A 25548-nucleotide genomic window follows, 5' to 3' on the forward strand; every position below is an offset into this window, starting at 1 on the left:
CCGTTTTACTTCTCAGCATCTGCATCGGCTCTCACTTCCTCTGTATTTGCTGCACGGGAGATTATTGCGTGCGACAGTATTTCACTGGGATACATCCGACTGTGGCTGTTACTATGTCACCTGACCAAGAGTCCCGGTAGGGGAGAGTGGGGGAGCGAAGGGACCTTCCTTCACCACCCCTGGCTTCAGACTTACGCTGGAGCCGGCAGCGCCATCTCTGACAGCGGCCTGTATTATACCCGAACTGTCCTGCAAGAGGAGGCCGGCCTGGGAACTAGGTTGCCGGTGAGGTGGGTGCGAGGCCTGCTGTCCTAGTTGACTGAGGTGAAGCGAAGAGATAGGAAGTCGGAGAACCCGCGATGTCTTCGCTACGCTAGAGGCGGACTGTGAGGAGCTTTGACAACTAGTCCCCGAGCTCTGCTCGCCCTGCTAGGGGAGAGAACGGAAGCCCTATCGGCCAGGAACGGCCTACCTCGTCCCATCTTCCAGCCTCCCCGTGGGGATTTGTTTTGGTTCTGCCCCTCCACGATGTCTAAGATGCCGGCTAAGAAAAAGAGCTGTTTCCAGATCACCAGCGTCACCACGGCCCAGGCCACCAGCAGCATCACGGAAGATACGGAGAGCCTGGACGATCCGGACGAATCGCGGACCGAGGATGTCTCATCTGAGATTTTCGATGTGTCCCGGGCCACAGACTACGGGCCCGAGGACGTGGTGGAAAGGAGTTCCTCCGAGGAGACCCTGAATAATGTCGGGGAAGCGGAGACGCCGGGAACTATGTCTCCTAACGTTCCACAGGAAAGTTTCGGGATCGCGGGCGCAGTGATTGGGGTCGGCGGGGGAGCTGTGACGCGGAGCAGCGGCCAGGTGGCCACGGGAGGCCCTTCCGGCCAGCTCTCTGCTCCCCATACCCCCACTGCGCTCCCTGGTGTTGCTACACCGACCAGCGCGCCCCATGTCACATCTCAGCCTGCCGCCAGCAGCACGGCCACTTGCAGCTCCCGTTTTCGGGTGATCAAGCTGGATCACGGCTCAGGAGAGCCATACAGGAGGGGTCGCTGGACGTGTATGGAGTATTACGATAGGGACTCGGATTCCACCTTGATCAATAGGACTGGGGACACGATCAGGCACACCAGCACCATTGATCACTCTGTGGACAGAGACAGTGGTTTGGGTGCCACCGGTGGCTCAGTGGTGGCGTCTGCCGTGCACATAGGCTACGCTCCAGAGTCTCTGGCTGACAGCCCTCTTACTGCTGTGTCACAGTTGCATTCGAGTGAGAAGATGAACCAGCCCTCCCAGCAGCAGCATTTTGTTATTGGGCAGCAGCCTATAGGCGGAGCAGTGTCTCAGGGGGCTGCTCAGCCAATGTATCCTGGTGCTGCAGTCACCACTCAGATGATGGTGCAGCAGAGCCAATCCCATGTATCTCCTCAGAACATTGTACAAGGTGGACACAATGGCAAAGGCACCGTACCCCAGAATGTACCTGTAACTATAACCCAGCAGCAGGCAAGTGTTTCTGTGAGTCAACCACAACAGTTTGCTTTCTCCCAGGTCCAGCCTGGGCATGTCATGTCTACCCAGTCCTCTGCCCAGCCAGAGTATGTGCAACACATAACAGTTATGCAGTCACAAGGAACAAGTCAGAAAGCCACCACAGCTTCGGTTATTACAAGTACTGGGTCTCCATCCAGTCTTCCAGGCCAGCACCTGCAAGCAGGTGGAGCACAACTGATGGGTCTTCTTCCCAAAACTAGCGAGTCACTGAGCCAAAGTTCTGGGCTCATACAAAGTGGTCAAGCACCGCAAACCCTCCCGGTTCATGTGCAGCCTCCAGGAACGGCGGCGCAGACAAATGTGTCCTCAGTAGGTGTAGTGCAACACAAAACAAGTCAACAGCAAGCTGGCGGGAGTAGTCATGTGTCAAGCATTCCTGGTGGACACCATGCCATGCCTCCTGGAATGCAGAATGTGGCTGTACCAAGTAGTGTGCCTACTGCGTCTGCCGCTCCTGTTTCTATGCCAATTGCCCCTTCTACGTTTGCACAGTCTCCATTAACCAGCCATACACCTGTCAGTAGGAGTAGTAGCCTGATCCCACCTGTTGGGCTTCCAGCAATGCAAGGCATGGCAAATGTGCATGCAAGTCTACCCCAAACTAACATAAATCTATTTCAGACACAGTCATTGACTGGTCAGATTGACGACAGAAGAAAGTCGGAGCCCCTACCTCAGCCGTCGGTTTCCCTAATTTCTGAGAAGTCTTTCGTGAAGGTTCCTATTACAGACGCTCTAGCAAATCCTCTCCACTTACCCGTATTTGGTTTACCTATTCCAGTTGATGGCGATGATGACAGGTATGATGCATTTCACATTTTTCTTGAATGTTTCTAAATGCATTTATTTTTTTTCCAGGAATGTGTATATTTGTGTTTCAGTGAAACTGAATGACACACTTGAATAGCAGGTTTGTAGTTTGTTTGAAAGGTGATAAATCATTTCATTTCTATAATTCCACAGTTATGGACTGGCCAAAAGTGTGCATATACTAATGGACATGTCTGCTTTGTGATATATCACATGTGTGTGTGTGTGTGTGTGTGTATATATATATATATGTGTGTATTGTATTAAGGTACAAACTGCAATATCTGCACTGGTTAAGGCGCATTGGGTGCTGTTGCTCTGTGATATTTGTATAACTGAGGGCTCAGATGTTTGAAAGTTCACATTGTGAGTATTATATCTGTATACAGCGTGTGTCCGCACAATGGACACGGGTGAGTTTGCACATCTGTGACAGATAAATGTATTATAAAAGGGGCTGTTCATTGGCCGATCACTTGTTATGTTCACTCAAGGTCTTCATGAACAAACATGGAGATCTTGGATTATTTTCAGAATTTCCCACAGGAGGTAGAAAAGAACTTTAGGAAAAGCCAGTGTTTATGGGGCTGCTCTTAAGCACTGACTCTGTGATTGGGTTGACTGAGTCTTTGATCCAAGTTCTGAACCAATAAGTTGGGTGTTTCAATATTTCCTTGCGTGTGACGCCCTTCTGCGAAACCCAACTTTCAGCCAAATGGAGTGGGTGCCGCTAGGTATCTTGTGTTTGACAGATCACACCTGGTGTAGTCTGCGTGTATTCGTTGCAGGCTAAGTGATTTCGGTAAACTATATATTTCATGTTTAATTATGTATACACACATAAAGCATGCATGCTGTAGAAGTGTCTTTAATTATAATTCTTTTATTTATATAGCACCAACAATTTACGCGGCATTTCTTACACTACATGTATTCAAGGGGTATGACAAGACGAGAATTGACAGATTAAGGCAAATCGATACATTAGGTGGAGAGAGCCCTGCTCGCAAGCTTACAATCTTGAGGGAATCTATATTTAGATCGGGTCGCTCACGGCCACAATCTCTCCCAGCCCCATATCTGCTGAGCCCCTTCTTTGCATGTCGGGGTATACACCGCCGGTGCACAGACTCCATGGGATCTTTCATTCATAGGTCTGTAGCATTTGGTAGGCGCTGCCATCGCACTGATATGTAACGATTACACAAAAGAATCATGTGATGTTTTCGCTCGCTGCCAGGCCACGTTGCTCTTTAATATGCTGAGGATCGCTCCGTTCCAATTCTGTAACTGCTTCTCCAGCCTCGATGCTCCGGGATTTATTTTCTATTGTAACTTGCCTGTGCTTTGTGGGCCGTTTTAAAAGAACCGGGCACTTCTTTCTCAAACATGCTGGGATTTATTCACAGGCGTTTGCATCGGTCTTTCACTCTGTTGCTGGCCCTGCATAATGTATAGATAAATTAATCATGCCATACATTGGCCCCCCCCCCATACATTTAAAGAAGCCCTCCAGATACGCCCCACTGTACTGTGTATTAGACTGGTCCACATATTGTCTGCAGCTGCCAAGTAAAGAAGTTCAGCATCGCTCGCTGTTATTCTCAGCTTCCACGCTGGTATCGGTAACTTTCCCAGGACTGACTCATTATCAGCTGCTGCCGATACCTGGAATAGTTGAGCGGTTGAATCATGATTTACCTGTTGCCTGGCACGTCGATAACTGCACTTAATTGTATAAAGCGGTGTTGGCCGTGTTCATGTTTATACTGACCGTTCTCTATGCTATATGGTGGCGATATCACGGAAACATCTGCTCGTGTATCTTGATAACTCCTTTTGCGTGTAAACTACAAACTGTGGCTGAAGCGGTTCTAATCCTCCTCGTTTGAGATCAGTTTTGGGGGCTTTGTTTTTGTGCGCGTCATCGCTTATCCTTTTTGGTGCAGTCTCTCGTAGTGATGGGTCTCGTTCGTGTCCCCCTCACAGTATTTGGCAGGTGATTTCTGTTTGGTTTCTCGCCACCATAAATATTTATAGCTCCCGTTACCGCCTCCGTTTGATAATGACTTTCTTGAACAGGTTGCTGAAGTAGTTGGATTCCGATAAAAGGGAAACCGATCCCAATTTCTCAAAAGGCTCCATGATGAAAAAATTTACAAAGGTGTTGGGTTTTGTTTTGTATCATACTCCTTTTTGCCCGCTAAGCTGTGGCTGTTCCCATTAGCTACATCACTTCGCGTATGCGGAGCGAGCCATAAAGACATCCGCCAGTAACTTTCTCAACCCAACGTCGTAAGATCAATTCAGTCCGGAGTATACCGTACAAAAAGCAGCATCATGGAGCAGCTGACGTTGGCTCAGAAGTGGCGCCTAATCCGACATCTATGATAGGATAATAAAACTTTTTATTGGATTGAGGAACTTACTGCAGGTCCCCCCCCTCCCTTTCTTCTCCCACCCCGCTTGTGACTTAGATCTGTCTGTATGTGTTTTTTAGTAGTGATGGGAGTGAGTCTGGCTTTCCTTCACCTTATGTTGTGATTACAATGTCTCCTCCTGTTAAATCTCTGTGTATGGCATTGCTTCAGCTGAGGTTTTACACAGATATTACTGAGCTGATAAGGAACACGTGTGAAACGGATAGATTTTATAATAAAAGTGAGATCTAAACACAAGCGAGTGCAAACGGGTATCGTTTATTACAGCTAGGTAAAGACTTCAATTGACGTGTCATGTTCAAACCTTATTTGCTTTGATGTACACACAACCTTTTTTTATTATTATGGGTATATATACACTACTGTTCAAATGTTCGGTGTCCTTTAGGACATTTCTAGCTGTAACCTAATTACAACATGGTTTTCTAATGAAAAGTTGACCTTTTAAATTTAAACTTGGATTAATGAACACAACGTGCCATTTGAACACAGGAGTGATGGGAGTGATAAAGGACCTCCTATGAAGATATTCCATTAAAAATCGGCCCTCTTTTTCAAACGCAAGGACATTTTTAAATGACCTCCAAACTTTTTGAACAATATTGTGATAGAGATATATATCTAATATATTATTCTCAAGGTATTCTTGTTTCATGGGGGCTAGTTTGGTAGTTTTCCAACACCCATGTGCTGGCAGGGCATAAAAGTCCCAGGAGCTAGGTAGTCATGACTTCTCACTTTTAGTCTGTCTGGCTCCTGACAGGGATAATTAAGATATTAGACCATCTGTATTTTAAGCCCGGGAGAAGCCAATCTATCCATTGCAATTACTGGCGATTTAGTTCTTATTCTTTAAAAAAATAAGTTGCTGTTTTGTTTCCATTTTTAAGCTTTCTGTACTATTCTACTTTGCATGTCTTTAGTATAATTAGTGTTGCACTTTTTTAATTTTTGTAAATTTTTTTTATTTTTTTTGGGTGGGGGGTTACTGTGTTTTTTGTTTTTTTTTTGTTTTTGTTTTTTTTTTGTTTTGTGCCGTATGGATGAATATTTAAATCATGCCACTTTTGTTGCTGATGACACCGCACATGAAAAAAATGTTGGAAGATTTTAAAATTGCCTCCACAAAAATAAGGCAAGTACAAGAGTTATGTGTTCTTTAATGTCTAAATTGCGTGGCACTTCATGAGTTATCATTCACATTGCGATTGAGATGCGTGTTAATATTGTGCATCATCGGGGGGGGGGGTGATAAATAATCCTTTCTAAAATACTGTGTGTGTGAATGTGACGTGGTTGCTTGTGCTGCCGAGAGAGAGAACTCCTTGAAAAGTCCTCCATGTTTGGCACGGAGATGTAAACTACAACCGTGTGTTGGAATAGGATCAGAGTGTAGATCATTTTCCATAGATAGCCGTCCAGCATGCGCTGTTCAGGCCACATTCCAGTCCCTCTTGTGAATGGCTGTGATTGTGACCGGTCGGCTCCAGCCGGTAGCTGCAGTTCACATTGTAAGCCCTTGGTTCTCCGCTGCCTGCTGCCACGTTTGATTAAAGGCCCGCTTGAGTAGGTTTAATTAAAGCGGCTAAACTTCACCAATAGTAAGCGAAGTGTTTGCTCAACAATAGATCGTGCACGGTTTCCCAGCCCGGTATGTTAAGACTCTGCATGCTATATAAAACCGTAGGGCTGATGTGAGGTGATGAGCCAGCTTACCGCAGCTTAAAGCAGATCCCAAATCCTAGATTGTTTTACACTCGGCCTGCACAGTGTTATACGGCGCGGTCATTTTGGGCTATTTTGACTGCCGTGACGCCGCTGGGCACCCATCTCCCCGCTGCGTGTAAATGTGAGCAACTAGTGCATTCAGTCAGACAATTCTTGGTCATCGTGTTACCTGGGCTTTGTAGAGTCCTTCCAAAAAAAACAAAACCTTGTATAATGAAAGCTCCTAGAAGTACAAGCTGTATTTAATTACTTAAAGCAAACCCAGCATAAGAGTACAAATCCGGTGAGCGAGGGGGCGACGTGTGAATTACTTCACCTAGTGCAGGTTCTTTTGATTTGTGTGATCGTATCTTTGTGTTCCCCGGAGAGTGAAATGTGTGTCTGTACCCGTGTTACTGTATCTTTCTGTAATTGTGGTGCTTTGCTGTGCGTTGTGGTTTTTTTTTTTTGGTTTTTTTTTTTGGGGGGGGTGCTATTTGAGTCAATTCATATTTCAGTGTGGCTTCAAATTTGGTTATGGCACTGAGAGATTACCTGGTATGCTTATGACATGCCAGATAAAGGCAATCTGTTCCACGGAAACTTGACTGCCATGAGTGCCATGCAGTGGGTTGGTGGCAAATAACACTTCATAAGTAATATTTGCTGTTCAGCAGTCCTTATCTTGCTTGTGTTCAGGGTTCCTGTTTATGTACAAATGATACGTCTTAAGAAGTTAAGAAATCCCAAATGCGATCCATTCTCCACAACGTTATTTTGTGGTGCCCCGCTACAGCCATTAATTCCATGTGATTGCACTTCTTGGTATAAGCCTTTTATTAGCAGAGATGTGTTTAAACCATGTTTTATTCGATTCTTGGGTCTCGCAGGAATCCCTCATCTGCTTTCTATGAAGCTTTTCATCTGAAGGTCCGTGGGCCAAAGAAACTGTGTGATAGGTATGGCTATTGGATTGCTGTCCGTGGAGGCTTGCATGAACGGCTTGTGATGAGCTTGATTCTTGCGTTAACACCTGGCAAATGGTGCTATGAAAATGATCTACAGCTTTGGCTGGTTTACGTTGGGATGTGGGTGTCGGATCAGATTCTAACTTGGTATTTTTCTTTTAGGTTGTTTCTTGCTCCCATCAATGCTCAAATCCAGTTCTAGACTTCCATTAAATATTTAACTTCAACATAAGTTTACTTTCATTCCCAGATCTTTTTTTTATTTTAAATTTTTTTTGGGTGGGGTGGAAATTTCAATTGAACAAAGTTTGGACCGGTTCACCAACTTTCTGATTATACGGTAAATGAAAGCTTCCTATTCAAACACTTACATTTTGTTGCCCAGAACTCCTCCTTATGTCTGCACTATGGAACCAGGACGTAACATTCTCAAATTATAACTCGCATTGAAACATTTTTTAAAAAGCCTGCAACCCTAGAGAAGAATGTTGGAAGGTGATGTCCCACGAAGACTGTTAATCCTTACAGATACTACCTGGTAACGGCCAAGAACGTTTCCTGAACTTGAAGTTTATTCATGGAGGCAAGCTAAGGAAGACAATTGGATGTTTTGGGTTGTTTTTTCTCTAAATGTTTATAGATATACATTTTGTTAAAAAGTAACAAAAAAAAAAAAATACAAGCATAAAGGACATCCGTTCCCCAAAAAAACTTTCTATCTGCTTATAATAATGTGAATCCAGCCTTTAAATGGTCCTGCTCCCTTTTTTTATGAGCACAAACCTAAAATAAAAAAAAATATAAAACATTTTTTAGGAATTCATTTATTAAAACATCTTCTGGATTTAAACACCTGGAAAAAATTATAAAATGTTTGGGGTTTTTTTGTCCCCTCCCCAAGTCTGAAGAAGCAAGCTTGTCTTAAAAGAAGACCGTGGAGGGAAGAGAGCACTTATTTCTCTAAAATTACATAAAAACAAAACTAGTTTTTTCATTAACAGATCAATTGAGATTGATCTGATGAAACCATTTGCAAATTGATCTGTAAATGCATTTGATAATTTAGAATGAGCCTTGTAGCCCCCCATAGCTGCCCCCGACCTGCAGTATGTGCCAATAACGGCTGCATTTGTAAAGGAGGACGCATTGGTTAACTGAACAAACTGGCTGCTTCCATATATCTGAAAATGTAGCAGCAAAAAACGTGGTGGCTTCTAATTGGCCTCTGAAACATGCCTTTTGACTATCATTAGATCGCACTTTTGAAGGGCCAAGCAAAGACTTTATATAATTCCTATAATGTAGTTGATGCTTTATCATTTTCAAGCTACTTTTGTAATTACATTTTCAAAACCGAATCGCTGCTGGGAAAATGTAACCCCCTTCTGAAGACTGAGTAATTTTTTTTTTTATTTTTATTTTTTTATTATTCTCCTTTCTTTCAAAAGCCAGATTTGTCTGTGTTCTGCTTTTACAACATAAATGTAAATGGAATTCCATTTTATTCCATCTCACCATTTGGAAGAAAATATCGAACCTTGCTCACATACGCCACGCTGGCCACTTAGACAAGCTGAAGTTTCCATTGATTATTCATCTTTTGTTCCAGAACCTTCAATTCCCAGTCCGTTGAACGTAGACATCTGGGGTATCTGTAGAGGGAAGTTGCATTTCTAATTGTGTACAACTTTTTTTTTTTTTCTCTAGTCTTTTTAGATCTACAGTGTTGCTATTTTGCTTTGGAGGAACTTGGAATTGGATTAGAGCAGTCAAGGGAGCAGGGAATATCGTAAAAGAAATAAAGGGAATTAACAGTTTGTGACCGTCGACTGGTTTAGCAACTTATTCTAAGGCCAAACAGAGAGCAAGCGATCCAGAAAGGTAAGATTAATTTCCATTCTTTAAAGGGCCTCTGTGAAACGCCATTCCATACAAAGACATTCCCAGAATTTTGTGCAAGATTGATGAATTGGTAAACTTAATACACAAGCGTTTTTCTCATTGGTGTATAACTGTGTGGTGTTGTGGTCTTAATCACGGTTATGATTCTCAAAATATGCCTTACTAATTTTACTGTGAGCTGCAAATATTCTGGCTTGATCATCATGCTTCGTGATTTTGAAATTATCTGTACAATTTAAAGTGGGGAATTCTCCTCGAATGTAAGGGATTGTACTGTGTTCTGCTTGCTTTTTGTACATTGCATGTTGTCTGAATATTTGGTCTTTAGAAATTTTAGTGTTGCTTTTAATTACACCTGTTTAGTTTTTCAATGTTATTAGTCGTTTAACATTTCCTGTAAAGGGTACATGGAAACAAAATTTCCTTTTGCGTGTAAAGCGCCAGTGGCTTTTCATATTTCAGGGATGCTGGTCTTCAGGAGCAATGATACTTCCTAACAGTATCGGTACATACAGTATTTATTTTTGGGGAGATAATGTAGAAGTTCGACATCCTACACTTACAGGAATACTATGTGTACCTGAAAATGTGCTCTGGAATTGTACATACATTGGCAAAGAGGTGCCTTTACGTGGTAGTCTCCTGATGGCAATGTAACAAAATATCATCTTGGGTGACGTTACATCTTACGGCCACCTCCATGGCTGGTGTGTGTGTGTGTGTGTGTGTGTGTACAAGTCATAACTGGTGTACATGGTATCCCGAAGAATAATGTTCTTGTTTGGCGGACAGAACTATCTCAACGAGCAGCAGTAGTCCATGTGAACTTTGGAAACAAAAGTCTTCGTGGACAAAGCAAATACAAGCAAGAGATCGTTGATTCCACCTTAGAAAAGACCGTTCTTTAAAATTAACATGGTAACGCCAATACACAACCAGTGGAGTTTGGCCATGAAACCTACAAGAGCAGAACTGGTGCTTATAGTACAAGCATAATGTAATACTGTGTGTTGGATAAAATACTTTGATCTGTCAAGTCACATATTACAGCAGCTCTTTGTGGTATAAATCAAAGTCTACATTGTCCTAATAAATTGTTGGCATTTAATTAAAAGGACAGGTTTTTTTTTTTTATATATATTTTTAGATAACTTTGAAAAGTGAAAGATAACTTCTGTATTAACTTCCTTCCTGAGAAACTTCCATAGACAAACTGTCCCTGCATTGTACGTTTTGCTTTCTCCTGGGAAGTTTTTATTTTTGGCATAACCATGAAAGTTGCTATGAAACCTATCCCTCTGAGTTTTGCAAGAAGGAAACCAACGTTCACTAACGGGTATTAACAGCTACACCAATTAGCCTTCCAGCAGAACATCTAGTAAATAAGGCTCTTAACATTTTCAGAAAATATATGGTTCCTCGTGGAATGTCTTCACTGTGGTTAAAGGCCTAGTTTCTAGATGGACTCCTATAAGCTGAGTGATATGAGTACTGTAGTGGACTGGATAGTCCTGCAGTAAGATATATATAATATTGTGTTTTTTTGTTTTTTTTTTTTTGGTCCTACCTCCAGTTTAGAGATTTGGTTTTTTGTTTTGTTTTTTTTATACCGTCCTTGGGTTAGGCACCTGTTTATGAGGGTTTACCTATTGTGGCTGAAAGACAAGGGTATAGCCCTAGGTTGGGCAACACCTGAAGACTCTACCTTAATGGTCCCTGGTCACTCTGCTCATCCCCTGACCCAAATTACTTGCCTCTGTTTTCTCTATAGTGGTTAGAAAGGTAAGCTCGTCCTCCATTAAAGAATGTGGCCCTGCTGATTGGGTCACTGGTGGCATTTGAGTAGCAAGCTAATAGGTCGCTTGTCTTGTCACTTTTTTCTCTGCTATTGGTAGCCCATCAGGTTTATGAACGAAGGAAGAATTGTCGGCAACGCTGCATGTACTTTCATTGCATGTACTTTCAGAAGACTGCTCATTGAAAGCAAACCTACATGTCTTGAGCCAATGTGTGCCTCGCATTACTCCCTCCCCATTACTTAATGGTGTGTGTGGGGGGTAGTTGAGATGCCTTCCTTCATCTCTGAAGCATATCATGGTATTTATCACAAGTTAAAAGAATAGTACATAAGAATGTACTATTCAAAAGCTTCAGGCACAAAACTCTCACTTGTTTCTGGTCCAGAGCTGGGAAGGGGTGATTCCCGGGGAATGGAAGGAAATTACCAGTTTCCCAAAGAATGAGGAAACATCCCCTTCAATAGCTATTAAAAAAAAATGCCCAATAGGGATGCATCTGTGTTCAGTACTATAAAAAGGTCAGAACACACCAATGCCTGTATGGTGGAAGTTTTAGTGGCTAGATCTGCAAGGTTATGGATATACCAGATTAAGGAAGGCTTCTTGGAACCTTGCAAATGTCAAAGGCTTTACATGAATTTATGTCAAATTGGAATAAAAATTGTGGAATAAAAATGTATAATTGTAATACTTTCTGGTGATAAGATGTTCCTACAATGCAAGATTCATAAAGAATAGTCTTCCCCCTAAGACATCAAAGCCTCTAACTGAGCAAAAACAAAAAAAAATTCCCGGTACTATAGCCCAAGCCATAGTCTATTCAACAGCTTTTATTGTTTCTAAGTACAAACAGATTAACTGTGTAATTATCTAAACATAGATCCGCAGGACACCAGTTGCTGCGTTCCAGTTGTAATAATGGATGGCAAGGAACTTGAAGGCGAAAGGTGTTGTCTGTTATTTGGATAACTTGTCGGTAAGAGCCCAGTCACAAGCTCCTTAAGCACAATTTCCGCATCGCAGTTGCGACCCAGCAACACGTAGGTTACCTAATCAATTGGGGTAGGGGGGAATACCAGCTAATACTCATGTAAGTTTGTGTTGAGTGATATAAAATGCCACCCAGGGGGAAAAAAAAAACTGCGCCAATTTGTAGTTTCCTATCCTATGCAGTTAGTGATGGCAGAAAATGTGTCGTCCATGATATATCTCATGGCGTTATTGTGAACAGTTTAAGCTGCCATGGTTGCCGGGATCGGCATTGTCACTGCCTGCTGTGAGCCCCCCCCCCCCATAAGGATTAAAAGGCTTTTGTAATGAAGTATTTTGTAAAATTCCCAGCACTCCAGCCATCATATATCCTCTAAAGTACTTTAAAGGACAGGGCTTCACTGCGTCTTCTAACAGCAAGTGCCCTTTAAGAGTATGAGGTATTAGACTGTCTCTTTTTAAAAGTTGAAGAAAGAGTGGTGTAACCAGAAGTAACTTGTGCCAAGTATAGGTGGTGCTGATGGTTTATCGAAGTGCGAGTCCCCCAGCTAAACTGCAGAATACATCTCCATGCTGGGGTTTTTTTTTTTTTTTTTTTTTTCTTCTTCGTTTTGCTATGCCAGTAAGGATACAAAGCTCACAAATCAGTGTTCTTGTGCATGCATTCTTTAGAATATCAGTTTTAACCATAATTTGTATAAACGTGATGCAATACTGAAAGGAAAAGTTGGTAGCTGGATTATGCAGGACTGTGTATAGTGCTGTGCATCTCAACTAGGGCTGCAACTAACTATTTTAATAATCGATTAGTTGGGCGATTATTTGTTTCGATTAATCGAATAAAAAAAATGTACTTTCATCTCTTTATTGCAATGGCCTCTCTATTCACCTTCTTATTTTACGGACATAATAAAAGCTACAAGAACCCAAACAGTGTTTCTCAAACTAGGTTTTAATACAAAGTTATTAGTAAATATTAATTCATGTTAACTATTTTTCATATTTAATAAAAACTGAGAAAAAAAGCCTTGTTTATTTTCTTTTATTTACCAAACTGCCCCCAGTTATGCACATCTGACCCCCAGCTTGCCACACTTCCCCCATATATGCCTTATACCTCTTATATGCCAGATTCCACTGTGCCCCCGATATGCCACTGTGCCCCCGATATGCCTTATACTCATATGCCAGTGATATGCAACTGAGCCCCCTGATATACCTTTTACCCCCAGATATGTCTTATGCCCCCCCTGATATGCCTAATATCGATATGCCTTAACTTCCAATATGCCACTCGCCCCCATTTATGCCTTATACCCCCTATATGCCACTGTGCACCCTGATATGCCACTTTGCTCCCCATAAATGCCCTGCACCACCCTGAAATTCATTATACTCCCTGATTCACCACTCTGCCACCCCAGATATGCCACTCTGCCTCCCCTATACACCACTCTAACTCCCCCAGATATGCCATTCTGCCTCCCTGAAATTCATTACACCACTATAACTCACCCATACACCACTCTGCCTCCCCCCCCCCCCTCCATACAGCACTCTGGCTTCCAATCCCCCCCCCCATACAGCACTTTGTCTCCTGTCAGCAACGGAGGTTCACAAGACACCAGGGAGCCGGGTAGAGAGGCAGAGTGGCGGATGGGAGGGTGGCCCTCCTCCCCCCTCTGCCTCTCTCCCGACTCCCTGGTGTTTTGTGAACCTCCGTTGCTGGCAGGCACTTTCACTGCAGCTTCATAGAAGCCTCAGTGTAAGTGAAGGACGGTAACGGAGGCTGTCTGTGCAATGCAGACCCCCACCGGCTGACAGAGGATGATCCTCTGCAGGAGACCTTGAATCTCTGTCAGCCGGTGGGGGTCTGCACGATGCGCACAGACAGCCTCCGTTACTCACCTTCACTTACGCTGAGGCTTCTATGAAGCTGCAGTGAAAGTGCCTGTCAGCAACGGAGGTTCACAAGACACCAGGGAGTCGGGAGAGAGGCAGAGCAGTGTATGGGAGGGGGGGAGAGAGACGTAAGTGAGAGACTGGCCGACAGTGAGGGGAATACTGCAGCGTTGTGGGGGATCTGGATTCTAGTGTTATAATCCGATCTCTGTTTGAGGTCGGATTCTATAAGGAGAGGAGTTTTTCAGAGGATTTGCTCTGAAAAAAACCCTTTTTATAATCGATTAAAAATCGATTCGACTAATTGATAATGACTATTTTCATTATCTCAACACCAATTCATTTTGTGTCCTCAATGTCCTGACTGAAGCACAATTTCCTGTAAAGTCATCGGTGCATTATACTTGTGCTATGATCCTGGACAGACTTATGGGGGGGGAGTTATCATGTCTAATCTTTCTTTTAGCAAGACACGTAGAGGAGTTTGACTGCCTGCTATTATACGAAATAACCACCTTTTTGACATCTTTATAGTTATGGAGGACTTAAATCTTTCTGAGTCAGCCAGAAGCTAGAGACACAAATTCTTTACAGGCACTGTATTTTATAGAAGATTTTTCTAAAATGAAAACATTTGTTGGAGTCTTTCATAGTCCAGGAAAAATGGAAATATTTGAGATGTTCTGCTAAAGGTGGCAAAAAAGTGCATTAAACCTGCTACTTAGACTAAAAGAAAAGGGAAACTACTGTGGTACTCCCCAGGTGTTGCACAAATGTTGGAGAAGGTAGCTTTTAGCTGTATTTGCTCGATTATAGGCCGAACCCTAAAATTTTTTTTGTTTAAGAATTTAGATTCTTAGGGGTGGCTATATCTGCGGGTCGGGTAGACGTCCACAGTGTGGGGTAACTGTTGGCAAAGATAAACAGGGTTGTTTACGGAGGAAGATGAACTATCCAAAGTAAAAACTGACAAATCCATGGAATGAGATACACCTGAAGTTACTAAAGGAGCTCTGGGGTGTACTGGCACTGACTTATTTAACTAGTCACTATTGGCAGGACTAGTTCCAGAATTTTTTTTAAGTTGGCAACTGTAGTACAACTTCACAAAAAACTGCAGACCAGTAAGTCTTGCGTCAGTACTTGCCAACGATAATGCAGGGCTCGACAAATCCCAGGCGCCATGGCGACTGATAACTTTGTCCTGGCGCCTAGGTGTTTGTGAGCCAAACCTATAATTGGGTTTAGGATCCAGATCCCCCGCGGCGTTGCAGGGGACTTGGAGCCTCTTTTCCGGCAGCAGCGGGCGTCTGTGCGATGCAGACAAGCCCACTGCTGCCGGCGGCTCTGCCCACTGAACGGGGCTGGCACCGCCCACGAAGGTCACTGAGTCGCGCTGGCCAGCTGACTCAATTCTATTTCGGATCAACAGGGATGGCTTCTTAAAACGCCACCCCTGTCGATTCGAAATAGAAGTGAGTCAGCCGGCGCCGCTCAATAACTTTCGCGGGCGGCACCAGCGCTGCTCAATGAGCTTTGTGGGAGGTGCCAGCCCCGTTCAGTGAGGAGGATGAGTGGAGCCGCCGGCAGCAGCAGCGGGAATCCAACAGAGTGCACGTTGGGGTCAGGTAAGTGGTAGTAACTGGGGGCATGCTTGGCAGTGGGAGACTGGGGGCAAAGGCAAACTCTGTCCCCAATTTCCTATAGGCATCTTTGTCACTAAACATGGGACTATGGGAAGCTATTTAGTGACAGATGCCTATGGGAAGCTGGGTACAGAGTTAATTAATGGTGCTTTTTAGTGTGGGCAAAGTGTAAGTGCAGGGCAAAGTGCGGGCTAGGGTAAAGTGTAAGACTAAGTGCTGGGGCAAAGTGTGAGTGTAGGGCAACAAGTCCTGGCTCTAAACTTTTTTTAGCTGGCTCCTAGATTTTAAAAAAATTTGTCAAGCCCTGCCTTAATGGAAACCATGCTAAAGGATAGGATTGTTAAATATTTGTGAGGAAATGGTTTGCATGCTTAGAAACCGCCTGGACTCGCTAAGGGGAGATCCTGTCAAACTTAATTTATTTTTTTGTGATAAGTTAACTAAAAGACACCAGAGGGGAGCTGTTTATCTAGATTTTAGTAAGTGACGTATGTCTCTTTGCGGATGATACAAAGGTCTGCACCTACATAAGTTGAATAAGAATGGTCAAGAGTGGGACAGCTGCAGTTTAATGTTTATCAACATAAACTACTGCGCTTGGTACATAAAGACAGCATATAGCGCTGGGACATTGGCCTTGGTCACAACGGAAGAGGGGAATAATTATGTCTGATGACTCAATTAGAAGACAATGCAATAAATTGTCAGAAAAAGTAAGCATGGTGCTGGGTTGTAGAGCGAGTGACATTTTGGTAAGAGAAAGGTAGGTGGTTCTGCCACATTACAGATCTCTGACCAGACCTCACCTCGAGTATTCTGTACAGCTCCGGAGACTAGCTTACCTGAAAGGAGGAGAAATGTTGGAACAAGAAGTCGTATCTAAAACTAGAGGGTCAGACTTCCCTGTAACTAAAGGTTTACTGTACAGTGAGGGTGCTGGATAAATGGATCCGTCTCCCAGCAGTTTTGGGGGCTGCTACGATAAGGGAATTTAGACATGCATGGGGTAGAAGTAACACTATATCCTGATTACGGGACTGGATCAAGGACTGATTCGGAGTCTCTACATCAGGAAAAATGGGAACTCGGGATTGGCCACCTTCCCGTTATCAGTCTGCTGTGTGTAGTATTCGTCGATGTCTGCCTTTAGAGCTGCCATTTAAACACATTCTGCAAATTTCTATATAACTGCTGAAGCCATGATACCTGCTTTTAGCCTAAAATGTCTCTGCCTGCTACAATTGTAGTCCACTTGACTCAGACGTGACTTATTTCAATCACATTTTCGTGTGTGTGTGTGTGTGTGTGTATATATTGTATCTAAAAACAAACCAATCCCGTTCCCCGGATCAAAAATACCCTTATTACCCCACCATAAAACATCACTTTTATTAACATGTTTGTTAAAAGGTATAACCAAAAAAGATGTTTAAAAACACCAGTGTCGCCAGTCCTACCATAAAAGGTATACATCACTGTGACATGAGGGCATATGCCCACAGTCGTATAACACTAATAGTATCACATCATATATACTGTTTGATGGCTGCAGTCCTAACAAGAGTAATTGAATTATGACCAGTGACACGGGCTTATTAAAAACTCAGACAAATAGCCCCCCTGACATGTTTCGCTCCTCAGAGCTTCATCAGAGGTCTGGGCTAATGTTGTACGACTGTGGGCATATGTCCTCATATCACAGTGACGTATATATTGTTTATGTTTACTTGTAATGTGTTCTTGGTAAGTTAAAAACTAAATTTTTCTTTTGGTAGCACAGGTAAAACTATTTCCAATGCTGGTGTGTTTTTTTTTTTGTTTTTTTTTTGTTTTTTATATCCAGAGCTCAGGGAATTCTAGTTTAATGCTGCCATCTGTTGGGCTGCGGAGAGAATGATAGACATAAATACATTTTTGTTCTTTAGTTGATTAAGGCACATGTCGGTTTTTTTTTGTTTTTTTTTTGTAACAAAAGGAGCTCCATATAACTGCAAAAAATTTCGTGTCCCCTAAAAAGTTTTCTTCTGTATTGAGGCTTTTATCTGTTTGTGTTATTTTTGTATTTGTAAAAGGAGAGATGGAAAACCTGCACTGAATATTTAGCCTTTGCGTTTGGAGTGGGGTTATGTAGGAGTCTGATCGGAACCGTCTTTGTTTGGGAGGCGTCGCAGTGTTCATGCATAGTAGTGGTGAAGCTAAAACTGCGTCTGATAGGCTGATCGGTGTACGGCGACTGAGAAGCTGGTTAGCAACAAATTGCAGACTGGGAGGATATGAGTAAGCGAATCAGGAATTTGGTGACATGACTGGTGGAGCATAACCACATTTCTACATCCTATAAGCGGAAATGACATGACCTTAATGGAGTGCGACATACATTAACTTCAACTGCCTCTGTGTTTCAGTATGGTTATGTAAGCTATAGAAAGCCTAAGTGTGATGTAAAAGGAGATGCATTTAGAGTTCACCAAGAGGTGAGATTGTGACACATTGGACACCCCTGTATGTATTTTCACGGAATGATGTTCCTCTATAGGTGGGTGGCAATTTTGGTATGTCTAAAAAAAACAATCCTGCTCTGGATTCCCCCAAAGTTCATTGCTTCCAAAGCATTGAAGGAGTTCTAGAAGTAGCCTTAGAAATAGCGCATTGAATGACACTTTTTTTATTCCTTGTCCGCGGCTATATGGGCTCCCTCATTGGCATATGCCAGCTACTTTATTATTGCCTTGAACTGCAGCCGGGGGAAGCGCTGCCTAGATTTCTGGGAAACATGGGCTTCTTGACCCGTGATGTGTAATGAGCCGCGATTGAGTCCTGGTGTTCTCAAAGGAAGACCCTCCTGTGGACTGCAGGCTGATCCCAGCAGCAACAACGATCAATTCGGAAACTGGAGAGACCGTGTAATAACAAAACGGACAATGTACTTTGAATAATTAAATAGATCAGTCATAATCTCCAGTAATGAGTATGAAGTAATAAAGAATATATATAAAAAAAAAAACAACTTCCCTGTCCCCAATCCAAAAGTTAAAGATAACAAAAATCAACTGACTCCCCCCCCCCCCCCCCAAAAAAAAGAAAAATATATAAATTGGCTCGGTACACTAAACATAAAGGGAATTTCAGTTTGAAAACAGATATGGTAAAAATGTCTTTCTGTATTTAAGAAAGTATTTGTTAAACTTGGCTGGAATTAAGTGAGGGTTCTCCCTGCTTCCAGCAGCTGGAGGACTAGTGACGTAAGACGACTTTCTTCCCCACAAAGAAAAGCCTTCACTAATTAACATGCAGTAAAACGGGGAACTCGTTTTGAGGAAGAGAAAGGGACTTATAAGCACAGACCTGCTCTATATTATATTTGATTATAATATTCATGGGACGGACTTTCTCTTTAATGTATCCGACGCATAACAGCAACAAAAGTATCTGCCCGAGCTGGTGAATCCTTCTGTTTTTTATAAAAGGGGAAGACAATACATTCGTTTTTTGTTGATGATTTTATCGGGGTGAGGTAGATAGACTGAAGATAAACTTAATGATTAAACGAATGAAGAATGGAAGCTCAGAGTTTACAAAATCCATCTTTCTTCGCCAGTGCAAAACCGCGTATATTTATTACTAAAGACGCTGCATGTGATGTAAAGAAAGGTAAAACTTTTATATAGAAGAATGGACTAGTGCGCCCCTTGCAGCTCAATGTTAACATTAAAGTAATAAAAGCAAACCCAAAGGCTGAATATAATCTCGGTGTACCCTGGAACAGCGTCCCAGCAGAAGTGGTAGAGGCTAATACAGTACTTTTACCAATTCTTCTTGAGAAGCCAAAAATGTCCCGACTAGATGGGCCAACAGGTTCTTATCTTCTGATACATACATTTATGACGGCATCTAAATATAATGTCTGTCTGTCAACATGACTGCCTTATATTATAATAGGTCTTCATTCTGAATGTTTTTTCTATCTGTCCTTGAATAAATGATGTGTAACTTGTATGGGGGCAGTAAAAATGAAAAAGGGCCATCGTAAACAAACATAATGACACCCAATAAGGTGTAGGGTTTTGCAGATAAGGTGCCCTTAGGAAGGGGTTAAAGGGCTTGTTTGTTCTGTAGGATAATAGGTGTGTTTAACAAAGCAATCACGTTTGAGAGAGGGAATGTTTCATGAGACTGGTGGCTCTGCGTACGTACGTTTCCCCCGCCCCGGGGCCGGACCGTTTCTCGTTCTCATGTAGCTGAGACGCTTGGCTGCTGAGTCTTGTTATTGACACGTCGGGTGATTGCGAGTGCACACTCTACGTGCTGACGGGAAGCGCATCTTATTTTCATTTAGTTTTTTGCTTTTCTGATGTGGAAGTGATGGCTTGTAGGCGATCCTGCATGTACCCCGCTCTCTCTCATCCACGGGTCACAACACGCTGGTGAGTTTATTTCTTTCGGCCGCGTGGGTTCATTAAAGTCGTCATACAAACTGTCTGCAAAGCTACTTTTGCCATCGGTTTTCTGGACGTGGATCGGTAACCAGAAGGATGAACACTTGAGTGTCGATGCAGGCGTGTTAGTGAGCCGACCCTTGTATTTCCAATATGAATCCATAATGGGCTAATTTTTAGCACTATATATTGTGTAGCTATGTTTGTGATACCCATTCAGCATTTTATTGCATTGTAACTAGAATTGCCGTGTAGGCATCTCCGTGATGTGCCTTGTAGCTGATGTTTGGAAAATGACTTTTTGGGTTTTTGACGTATACATACATGAAAGGCGTTCTGTCCAGCACTTTTTTTCTTTAAGGATGGAGAACAGTTTACAGTTTGGTGAATAAGATGTATTTGTATTTAAAGCAAATACATAACCATTCAAAAGTTTGGGGTCACGTAGCGGTTTTCATGGAAAACATGGACATTGCAAAGGGGTTTTCTAACTATCAATTTATCCTTTTAGACATAAACTTGGATTGGCTGACACAACTTGCCAGGAGTCATGGGAGTGATTAAAAATCCGCCATTCCCAGCTACTATAGTTGCTTAACAACCTTAACATCTACATTATTTCTGATCCTTTTCATGTTTTTGAAAGAAAAGCAAGTTTTTTGTGCATTAACTTTTCTAAGTGACCCTCAAATGTATGCGCGATTGATTTAAGGTGTTCTTTGCATTAACTTCCAACACCCTTGATCTGTGGCAAGGCTTAAACTGCATTTTATTCACCAACAAAGAAATACTAAAGGAAAGTAGACTTACTGTGATGTGAAAGCCTCATACCTGTAAGAACACATCTGCTGTGAGGATGGGGAATGGTGCAGATGCATAGGGAGCATCTCTATCTATTTGCAAGTAGAGACTATCATTTAATGGGGTATTTGGATATCCTAAGCATTTAAGTGCCCATTATAACCAGAGAGGTCCTTCATAAATTCCTGTGAGTTGGGTGAGGAAAGGAGGTAAGCTCTTCAGGGTAGCAGACTTCTTCGCCTCTGCCACATCTTGCGGCAAGTCTGAATTCCTTTAAGCGGTTTAAATCCATTCCCTCCAATACGCTGATCCGCACTTTAGGTAGTTTTTAGTTTATTAACCAAATTAATGTATGTTGCGCTTGTCCCACCCCAGTGCTCTGGAGAGACTGACCCCACCACTTTCAGTGATGGCCCCTCGGCGTTGATAAAAAAATAATAAACACTGGAGGGCCGACTGCTGTTTAAGTGAACGCGGCACTTGAAGGCTGAGTGTGTTAATCGTTGAAATGGCATTATTCTTTGGCTATTATTGCAGTGTAAGGTGTTTTTTTGTGTTTTTATGACTGTCCTTAATCGGTTGAATTGTAGGGTTTTTAAAACATTTTAAAGCATGTAAACACAGGATGACATCACAGGTTAATAATAATTTATTATTTCGTAAGACTGTAAAGTGTCCATGATGTGTGCAGAATTGGGCACACTATATGGCCATATATTGCTTAGCTGGCCACTACGTCAAAGCACCCCAGGTTTGGCGAGTCCTATCAAGTTTTTCATGGCTATATTATTGGGGAAATTCTAATAGAAAACCCGGCCCCCTCCGCCGATACTCTAAACAATATCTGCGTGGGGATGGCTGTGTTAAATGACTCTGAAGTAGCCCGGTGTGTCTACTCCCCCCCCCCCCCCCCATCTGTTAACTCTACGCTCCCTGCATATCAAATAACCGTAACCAAACCGTAATGTGCGCCTTCGGGTGATTGCTTTGACAGCGAAATACGGCGTTGGATTGGTAGATCTCCAAAACATGTCCTTTAAATGTTCTTTCTGGGGCAGAATAAACCGCGTTGCTTATAAAAAGAATCCACAGCTATTTCTATTTGGGTTACCGGCACCTTTCAATGCTGTCATTGTGACTGTCCCAGCTGTGCTTCGGTAACAGCGGCCCTTGTGTGCTCTGCCCCGTCTGCCGGTTATTCCTCTTCGTATATTTGGATCCCTGAATATATTTTCGCTGTACTGGGCACGTATACCATATTTCACTTTTGTTCACAGGATAGGGTTTGTCGTTTTGGAATGAATTTAGTAAAATGTCTTTCTCGCTGATGGGTGCGGAGAGCCAATGTACCCAAATCTGATTGTTTTAAGACGTGAAACCGATAACTGCCTCGCACGTTGTGCCCCGTGGGGCGGATGAACTGGGGACTGCAGAGTTTTCCGGTTGTCGTGTGTGTGTGTGTGTGAGAGGCACGTCTGTAATTGGTGTGTACGATGGAAAGTGTTTGTATGGGCAACAATGTGAATTGTGTTCGTAGTCACACGGAGGCGATCATTTTGTTGATGCAACAGTCAAAACCAGCTCCTTTCTGTACACAGATACCGGTATGAATTCTCGTTGCCCAAAGGCTGTTTAAATAGAAATGTGACTATAAAAAGTTGTTCCGATCTCATGATTTCGCTCCTAATGATTATGCGGACTGGTTCTTCTCACTGCTGTGTAAATATTAACCTTTACCACGTGTGGATTTTCCCATCTTCTTGAATGAAATCTGATCAATCTGATGTTACATTATAATATATTAAGTGTTTTCTCTCTTCCTTTTGCAGTGCGTCAAGTGCGAATGTTGTAGCCATTGACAACAAAATCGAGCAGGCGATGGTGAGTAGTGGGTTAAAAATAAAGTCTGTATTAAAAGAAATTGTCATTGGGTTGAGTGGGATCTGTCCTCTGGTTTTGCCCGGTTATCCGTTGATAGATATGTAAATTTTTATTTTTACATCATTTATCTTTTTGTGGTTCAAATTAAGTGTTTGTGCTCTTTTCCGCTTGTAGCACATTGACTTTTAAAGTCGTATACAAGATAGGATCTGAAATTCTCTATCGTGGCCAATGCCGTCCTGCCATCTGTGATTCAATTCCTTGGGTGAAAATGCACAAAATGTGGCAATTGGTGATTATTTAGATAAATGGAAAAAGGACTGCCTGGGGAAAATGATTTTAGGATTTATTTACTGTTTTTTTTGTTCTTAACCCATTGCCTTTGCTGGAGTGTTAAGACTTGGCATGTCCCCAACTCCTTGGATATGTAGGGATTGGACCTCGATTTTTATTTGTTTGTTTTTATGGTGCCAAATTCTGACTTTGCAAAATCACCATCTACCCAAAAGTAACCGTTGGCGTTTTGATCAAATGCTGGTGCAATTTTTTTTTTGTTTTTGTTTTGTTTTTTTAATAAAATTATATTTCCTAAAGTCTTGAACTTCCCTTCTTTGGCGTATCTAATGCTTACAGAGGCTGCTTTGCCCATCCGGGTTCAGCTAAAAGGAGGAATAACTTGGTAGAGAGGAGTAATCATTCAAGCCTTATAAGCGAAGAATCGGCTGCACCTATAATATGACCAAGTTTTGTAGCCTACTATGGCTCAAAGTTTAGTTTTATTTAAATTGCTTAATTGTGTTGGGTTTTCCATTTTTTTAAAAACCCCTATTTTAACAATACCGCTTAGTATTGTAATGTTGGGGGTCTGTCGCGTTGCGGTTGAAGTACATTTAAGAAGTTGTCGCTGCCATGATAAAGGCAAATATGTTGTACACATGTATAAACCGTAAACTGTACTCATGTTGGGCAGATACAATGGCCCCATACCCCAAAACAACTTTGCCAATGATATTATGAATGACCTTTTTTGTTTCCCTAAACAGACGCCAAACTTTCATGGCCATGGAAGACCATTTTAACATAAATCTTAACTTCTGATATCTAATTGTGTCTCGCTTAGCGATACTTAGTGTAACTAACGGCCAGCGACTTAACAGGGCAGAGATAAGATAACCGGGAGGGTGAATCTTCCTGATCTTGTTTAAAGTAATTAAGATATAAGGTGGATTTTTAAAGCCACAGACAAAGAACGAGTATTAAACGACTTGCCTTCCTAAACCCCCGCCTCACTGTCCGTTCAGATCAGGACACTTACTGCGCATGCCGAGGTGCTTTCGGCAGAACATATCTCCTGCGTGCTGGGGGGCCGGGATAAGGTGGGATTCTCATGAGTCCATGCATTAAGTGCAAATATGCATGTTGCGTAATATGTAGGATTTAGGACCCGTTTATTTAAGAAGCTTACTGGGCGTGTAACCTCAGATCCATATTCATGCCTAATTTCTTGGCTGCTTTATTGCTATTTTTAACATGATTACCTTTTGTTGACCTGTGAGGCTTTGACAACCTTTGCTGCTTTTATTTAAATTCCTTACTATAGCGTACAAGTTGCAGGGGTGATTATTCCGGTTAAACGCGTTTATAGCAGATCATGGACGTAGAAGTTCAAATGAAGCACACTTAAGTATTTGACGCACTGTAGGTTGCTAGCCAAACCTGTAAAGGTGCCTTGTGTTCTGCTTGGGGTTGCAGCAATTTTACTGGGTATTCTTAGCTTTATGTATGAATACAGATTGTGACCTTACGAACCATCTCAGTGATCTGTTTGATCTCATTATGCCCTAGATCCTGGCTTATAATGGCCTTGCCAGTGGGTGCTGCTCTAAGCTAGTGTCCTACTTGTGTTTGCTGGGCAAAGGGTGCTTTCTGTGGAAGTCCAGTCTTCTCCATAGCAGATCCCCTCCCTGGGGAAACCGATCCGCGAAGCTGATTTTTCAAAACGATTACTTAGACTTTGTAATCTCAATATCCTTTTTTTCTTTTCGCTAGGACCTGGTCAAAAGCCATCTGATGTATGCTGTAAGAGAAGAAGTGGAAGTCCTAAAGGAACAAATAAAGGAATTGATCGAAAAGAACTCTACACTTGAACGTGAGAATGCACTGTTAAAATCCCTTTCCAACAACGATCAGCTGTCTCAGCTCTCCACCCAGGTGGGTCTCAACAGCTGCCAGCAACAGCCTCCGGTGACTACGGCCCCTCTCACCGCTCCGCAGATCGCACACCCTACGCAGCAACCGAATGTCTCCTCAGCATAAGCAATCCAATCTGCTTTCTTGCCTCGTCCAGCAAACCGAAAGCGTTCTGTCCTTGTGTGCCACTGCTGTTCTTTCCACATAAAACTGAGGGAAAATGATGAAAGCAAGTAGCCATGCTTCATTTGTGTGTGTTGGCCTTTTCAGTATTAGACAATCGTTCTAGCAGACTTCTCGCTGTGAGGAAGCGGTAATGCCTATTGCTTTCTGCGTCAGGTTTTAAGAGTGGGAGACATGTATGTTGGATACATGTCCTTGTATTGAAGATGTGTGGAAAGGAACATCATTTCCTTTTCCAAAGTAGATAAAGCAGAATTTTATGCTTTGAGGGGAGAATCCCTTTTTGTAAAACACAATGTATCTACACCGATACTTGGAATTGCAGCAGT

At 42.6% G+C, this 25548-nt stretch overlaps 1 protein-coding gene across 1 annotated transcript; it reads left to right on the forward strand.

Annotated features, from left to right (window-relative positions):
- Nucleotides 1-528: 528 nt before the first annotated feature.
- Nucleotides 529-25162, forward strand: LOC149300291 (TSC22 domain family protein 2-like). Its single transcript, XM_089485436.1, has 3 exons — nt 529-2363; nt 22795-22846; nt 24896-25162. The coding sequence occupies exons 1-3, from the start codon at nt 529-531 to the stop codon at nt 25160-25162; spliced, it is 2154 nt and encodes a 717-aa protein (XP_089341562.1).
- Nucleotides 25163-25548: the final 386 nt, after the last annotated feature.

The sequence above is a fragment of the Sceloporus occidentalis genome, unplaced genomic scaffold (assembly GCF_023333645.1).
Source record: "Sceloporus occidentalis isolate IW3139 unplaced genomic scaffold, rSceOcc1.0.p SCAF_25, whole genome shotgun sequence".
Lineage (NCBI taxonomy): Eukaryota > Metazoa > Chordata > Lepidosauria > Squamata > Phrynosomatidae > Sceloporus > Sceloporus occidentalis.